The 6,951-nt window shown below is 43.2% G+C and overlaps 1 protein-coding gene across 3 annotated transcripts in view; it reads right to left on the bottom strand.

Annotated features, from left to right (window-relative positions):
• Positions 1 to 424: 424 nt before the first annotated feature.
• SRSF4 (serine and arginine rich splicing factor 4) overlaps positions 425 to 6,951 on the bottom strand; it is an 18,100-nt gene continuing 11,573 nt past the window's right edge. For all 3 annotated transcript variants that reach the window (XM_026657101.2, XM_026657102.2, XM_026657100.2), the window contains 3 exons: positions 3,953 to 4,167; positions 2,088 to 2,177; positions 425 to 1,920 (listed from right to left, as the gene is read on the bottom strand). In XM_026657101.2, coding sequence (XP_026512886.1) covers positions 1,074 to 1,920; positions 2,088 to 2,177; positions 3,953 to 4,161 — 1,146 coding nt within the window. In that variant the 5' untranslated portion in view covers positions 4,162 to 4,167 and the 3' untranslated portion in view covers positions 425 to 1,073. The remainder of the gene's footprint in view (positions 1,921 to 2,087; positions 2,178 to 3,952; positions 4,168 to 6,951) is intronic.

Genomic DNA, 6,951 nt, shown 5'->3' with positions numbered 1-6,951 from the left:
GACAGAGGCGATTTATGCTGACAATGTCCCTTTAAAGGCACTCCAGTAAAAAACAAAACAAAAAACAAAAAAACAAAAAACCACCACATTTTCTTCCTTAGGTTATGAAAACTGATGCTCGTATTTCACTCAACTTGACCAATGAAAACAGGTTTGTCAGTTTCACTATAATTCTCTTCTCTATACAATGATGTCATTCCAAGCAATGCAAGAAAGTGTTTCCAATCTGAATAAGTTATTTCCACTGGATTTTAAAATAAGTGTTCAGGAAGACATTTCTTCTAATGGTCTTGGGGTTTTCTGAACCCAGAACTTGTATTTTGGGCCTAAATTGTTGCATGTTCCTATATATATATATATAATTTTCTTTTTTATTGTCAAGTGGCTAATCACGGCATAATTTCATTTAAACCACCACCAAATGTCATCAAGCAAAAATAGTCTTTATTCAAATTTCATGGAAACAGGGATCACTGTACTTTGCAAGACGGGGAAAAATAAAATAAAAAAATTTAATATAAAACAAGGATATTGTCACAATACCAGAATATGGAACTCTACTTTTTATTCCCCTATGGGTTACTGCAGGTATCTATTTCCTTGACTGTGCTATTCACAACTCTGTAAATCCAAAAATATGAAACCAAAAGTAGTATGAAACTTAAGACTTAGCACTTTCACTAAATGGCATACATCAAAGGGCATCAGTTCAAGGGCAAAAATAGTTGAAGTCACCATACCTACCTATCAGTCATCATTCCAACCTTATAAACCCATCAAAGTACAGCGCTTCCTCTCTGTAAGGCTGTTCTTGGAAAACAAGGTGATTTTGGTGTTCTAGTGAGGATTGTGTTATAAAGGGGATCTTTCTACAAGTCAGCAAATGAGCTGCATAGCCTTGAACCAGAAAGCATTGCAGAGAGGGAGCCCTGTACTGAACAATTACAGACACACCATTAGGGTAGTTAAAAATGTACAGCATTGACATGTGTTCTACTTCAATCACTTGTGCTACAACTACCAAACATGTACAAAAGACTTTTCATATAGTTTCAAGTGTGGTTGCAGCAAGTTTAGGACCTCGAACGAGATCTTGATCTAGATCTGGATGGTGATTTAGAGGCAGACCTAGATCTAGACTTGGACCGGGACCTAGTTTTTGAAATTGACTTTGATCGGGACCGAGATTCTGATTTGACATTTGGTTTGGATTTAGAATTTGACCTAGATCTGGACCGAGATTCATGACTTTTGTCCATTTCCTCACCCTCCTTTTTTACCTCCTTTTTGTCAGATTCTGGTTTTAGATGCTCCTTTTCCTTGGACTCCGATCTGGATCTGGACCTGGATCTAGACCTAGACCTGGACCGGGACCGCTCTTGGTCTTCCTTCTTTTTCTTCTTGTTGCTAGATCTGCTGTCTCGCTTGCTGCGCCTTTTGCTTTTCTCACTCTTGCTGCGGCTCCTGCTCCTACTTCTGCTGTCATCCCTACTCCTCTTCCTTCCTTTCCTTTTATCCTTACTCTTACTACGACTCCTGCTCCTGCTCTTACTCTCCTCTCTGCTCTTGCTCCTGCTCCTAGCCTTGCTCTTCTCCTTCTCTTTACTCCTACTTTTCTCCTTACTCCTACTCCTCCTCACGCTCGCCTTCTCTTCCTCCACTCTCTCCTTGCTCCCACTCCTGCTCCTACTTTTACTCTTACTCTTTTCCTTGCTGGGGCTCCTGCTCTTTGCTTTTGCGTCGTCGTTGTTCTGGACGGCATCCTCTGCTTTGTCTTTACTTTTGCTCTGGGTTTTCTCCGCACTCCTGCTGCGGCTCCTACTTTTATCGTCTTTGCTTGGACTCCGGCTTTTGTCCTTTTGGCCTCTGCTACGGCTCTTGCTTCGACTACGGCTCTTGCTTCTGGAACGGGACCCAGACCTGAAAAAGCACAAGTGGATGGTGACATATCAGCCTTTTGAACATGGGTTTGGCTCTCGTTTGCTATTACATTTGGGTAAACAAATGAAGCGAGAGAGAGTTCCCATGCTGCAGCATTAGGTTGATGCCTCTTACACGTCCCCAGGTTCTCCCCCACAAAAGTATACCTGGATCTTGATCTACTCTTGGAATGGCTGCTTTTGCTACTGCCACTACGGCTTCTGCTCTTACGAGAGTGTCTGCTTCGAGAGCGAGACCTAAAACGAAAGCAGTTGGCATTAAGTCATTCCAAGCCCATGGAAGGAGAATCACGTCTGATCCTGGTTCAATAAAACCCCACGTGACTAAAGAAGAGTGACAGCACATCAGTAACATTTTCTCCCACTTTCAGATGGAATAATCCCAAAGCATTTTACAGACTATAGATGGGGACTCTAGAAATACCTATAAATCACCACAGCACAGTATCTTATTTCTCGCTCCTATATACTGGAAATGCTGCCACTTCTGGAGTTGAACAGGGCTACCAATCTGAAGCAGAAGCACAATGGTTTGTAGGTGGGGGAAGTGAAGACTAGCTCTTTCCAAATGAACTCGGGTGCCTGGGTCTAAGCAGAGATTTCCCCCCCCAAAAGCAGAACATATTTTTCCAGGAGTAAAAACTTCAAGTCTGGCCTGTAAATTTAAGGGTATCTTAAAGTATCTGATTGGGTTGTCTTACAAAATCCAACACTACTAACCTACAGAGAGTTGAACATGAACATTTTCCTTTCTGTTGAAGCCCTTTTCTTGTGCCATATTGCACACATCATATAAATAGCCAACCTCTACAGAAGAGCAGGAGGGGTCTCCCAAAAATAAATGGTACAGTGGGAAATTTATGAACTTTCAAAGAGGAGAAGGAGTTTTACGGACACTTCTGCATGTTTACTTCTGCCACTTATCACGTGCTTTCCCACTGTGATAAAGGGCATAGAGTTTGGCAAGAACCCTACAGCACTGCAGTGTTGTTTGCGCAGTATCTAGCGCAGTGGAGTTACAGTCAGTGATTGGCACTCCTTGGTATTATGGTAAAAAAAATACAGTAACTCCTCACTTAACGTTGTAGTTATGTTCCTGAAAAATGCGACTAAGTGAAATGATGTTAAGCGAATCCAATGTCCCCCATAAGAATGAATGTAAATATGGGGGTTAGGTTCCAGGGAAATGTTTTTTAGCCAGACAGTACAGTACTATAGTTGGGAGGTGCCCCCGCCTTACCCCACACAGGCACAGCCCACTGGCACTGGAGACAATGAGGCAGGCAAGGAGGCTGAAGGTGCTGTAGGCTAGGAGAAGTACGTTGCGCAGCAGCAGCTTCCCCTACTCTGCAAGCACCAGGGGCGGGGGGCTCAACCCTCGGCCCGCCCACGCCACCCCTTCCCCCAAGCCCCCCCCCATAACCCCCCCTCCTCTTCCCCCCCTCCCCCTTTACATGCATCAGGGTCCTCGCTCCTCCCCCCTCCTTCTGCCCACAGCAATCAGCTGGTTTGCGGTGTTCAGGAGGCAGGGGGAGTCTGAGCGCCGAGTCCTCGCTCCTCCCCCCCTCCCTCCTGAACGCCACAAGCCAGCTGATTGCCGCGGGCAGGAGGGGGAAGGCGCTGACCCGTGGGGTCTGGCGGTGGGCGGGAGGAGCTGACAGGGGGGCTGCCAGCTGTGGACAAAGCAGGCAGCCAAACGTTATAGCGAAGCACTGCACAACTTTAAAAGGAGCATGTTCTGTAACTGAGCAGGGACGTAAGCTCGAAACAACGTTAAGCGAGAGGACGTTAAGAGGGGAGTTACTGTATCAGGTATTAAAAAGTGTCCATCACGGAGCACACCGTCCAATGAGCAGTGAAAAAATTTTCCTCAGTCATTTACTTCCAACTCATTTGGGCTGTCACCAAAAACTCTGTTTCCTGGGGACCCAGCGTACCTCTAAGCATCCAGGGGTTGGCATTGGCTATTCGATTAGACTGTAAGAGCCACAGCTGTATTATGGAAAACATACCTCGAATGGCTTCGGCTTCTGGAATAGGAGCGGCGCCGTCTGGATCCAGGCCTGTCTTCCACTAACCTAATCTTTCTGCCATTCACTTCTGTCCCATCCAGCTTTTCAAGGGCTCTTTTCATATCCGAATAGGATTTGAACTCAATCACACCTTCATTTTTTCTCCCTTTGTGTGCGTCTGCATATGTCACTTCGCCTGCCTGACGCATATAATCCTGGGAGGAAAGGACAAAAACATTGCCTTTGAATCCACAGATTTAGGGTTTCATGCTGGTTCTGTTTATTCCCCCCACTGCTCATTTCATCTTTTCTTTTACATGCAGAAAGCAGCATTGGTTGGCTTGCCTGAGGCAAGCGGGGGGAACAGTTCCCTTTTGCACCGTCTTAGTCCTAATGATTACTGCAGGTTCCTGTAATTGTGCTCAACAGCCCACACAAAATAAACACAACCAATCAGCAAGGACCCACTGATGTTAGTGCGAATTTTATCCAAAAAGGATTTTTGCAGGAGCAGGGCCAGGTTTCTGAACAAGCCAAGTAAAAACACGGCAGCAGTAATTTTGATGCAAATTATTATTTGAAAGGAAAAGAACAGGAGTACTTGTGGCACCTTAGAGACTAACACATTTATTTGTGCATAAGCTTTCGTGGGCTAAAACCCACTTCATCGGATGCATGCAGTGGAAAATACAGAAGGAAGATATATATACATGCAGAGAACCTGAAAAAAATGGGTGTTGCCATACCAACTATAAGGAGACTAATCAATTAAGGTGGGCTATTATCAGCAGGAGAAAAAAAAACTTTTGTAGTGATGATCAGGATGGCCCATTTCCAACAGTTGACAAGAAGGTGTGAGTAACAGTAAGGGGAAAATTAGCATGGGGAAATAGTTTTTGCTTTGTGTAACGACCCATCCACTTCCAGTCTTTATTCAAGCCTAATTTAATGGTGTCCAGTTTGCAAATTAATTCCAATTCTGCAGTTTCTCGTTGGAGTCTGTTTTTGAAGGGTTTTTTTTTGTTGGAGAACAAAACTAATTGATTAGTCTCCTTATAGTTGGTATGGCAACACCCATTTTTTCAGGTTCTCTGCGTATACATATCTTCCTACTGTATTTTCCACTGCATGCATCCGATGAAGTGGGTTTTAGCTCACGAAAGCTTATGCTCAAATACATTTGTTAGTCTGTAAGGTGCCACAAGTACTCCTCGTTCTTTTTGCTGATACAGACTAACACAGCTACCACTCCGAAACCTATTTGAAAGGGGTAACCTGGATGCAGTAAAATATGCTCTGGATTGGAGCAAGTTTCTTCTCACCTGAGGTGATTTAAAAACATAAGATTTGCACTCTGATTTTTTACCTTTTACCGTCAAGTTTAAGAAGCCGTGTTTTTAAAAAAGGGAACCAGTAAAAAGTGACTGAAGCCCTATAACAAAATAGGGGCAGCACAGGCAGACAGGCATGCTTCCTTCACCCTACTGCCTAGCTAATGTACTTCAGACTTGTCCTGGAGGCCCCATTTTCCAGCTCATTCACTCCCTGGCCTCCCTTCTTAGACTGCTAAACATGGTGGTGGGTTTTGTGATGTGCACATTTGTTTATCAGGACCACACAGATTCTGTCCTACCCCAAACAGCCTGTCAGATGGTGCTGACTTTCAATCAGAACTGATTCAGGCTGCAGTACCAACAGTGTGTAGAGGTCAGTATCATTTTCAGTTCTTGAGTCACCAGACTCCTGTCTTGAGATGCTTTAGTGCTAACTCAACCCCCTTTCTGCTCCCCCACAAACCTGAATCCAGCACAGGATTACTTCATTACATACTCCAATTGCTTCTGGTATTAAAACAATGTATTTTGAAGACAAGCTACCGGTGGTTTAAAGTGCGCTCAACAACATAAAATGCTATTTAAACAAGACCTACATGACTGGTTTGTAGCAAGTTAGAGTTTTCACAGACTAATAAGCAGTTGATGATATGCTTTATATCTGAACTATGAACTAATTCAGCTTCAAAACACCCCCGTGATGTTGATCAGTATTAGCTCAATTTTACCAACAGAAAAACTAAGGCAAAGGAGTTCAGTGATTCGCTCAAGGGTGCAGAGGGTGTCCATGGCAGAGCCCGGATTAGCTCTCTGGCATTCCTGGTTCCCACTCAGATCCAAAGATCAGACCTTTGATCCACTTGCAAGTTTTCAGCAAGTGAGAACCTGAATTCTTGGTAACTCAAGGAGAAAAGCACAAAATAAAAAGAGTCCCCCAAAGAACAAGCAAATGCGTTTAAATCATCCATAGCTTGGATGACGGCTGATTGGTATCATAAGAATGCTCTTTATTAAAAGTTTAACCTCTTACACAACAGAGGGCACAGGGTAATCAAGCAGCTACAGGAAGACATTACACACACACACACACACACACACACACAGTGGCCTATAGTTAAGAGTTACCCAAGTTTTTCTATTATAGAGTCGTTTTCAGCTCCTTACAATTTTTGAGAAATTTTACTTTGACTGAAATTTTGTATGATTGATCTCAGCCTGGAAGAGAATTTTTCTGAAAGTTTCCTAAAAAACGGGCGAGTTGTTTTCATGTGAAAACATGTATTATTTTGGCTAAAGTTTGAAACTTTTTTCAAACACCAGCACTTCAGAAGTTGATGGAGGAAACTTCAAATTTGATAGGACTCAATTCCTAGGTCTGATGAAAGTCTGATTTGACTTGGCAGAGTTTTAAAGGCAAGTTTGTTTGTTTGTATCTTTACGTATGTGCACAAGCTTATGTTAAATGAGAATACTAATGTTCTCCCAAAAGTCCATTTACAACATACATGTGTATATATGGAAATGAAGTGGAATGTCTCAAGATTCCATATAATGATATATAGCTTTTGAATACGTGTATTTGTATATGTGTACTACTTCAAATGTGTATTCTCAAGTCTGTGTGTGTGTGTGTGTGTGTGTGTGTGTGTGTGTGTGTGTGTGTGT

This window comes from Terrapene carolina, unplaced genomic scaffold, assembly GCF_002925995.2.
Source record: "Terrapene carolina triunguis isolate 2854851 unplaced genomic scaffold, T_m_triunguis-2.0 Scaffold236, whole genome shotgun sequence".
In the NCBI taxonomy this organism is placed as follows: domain Eukaryota; kingdom Metazoa; phylum Chordata; order Testudines; family Emydidae; genus Terrapene; species Terrapene triunguis.
Note: the sequence above shows the minus strand (reverse complement) of the source record. Positions and strands in the feature narration are given on the sequence as shown.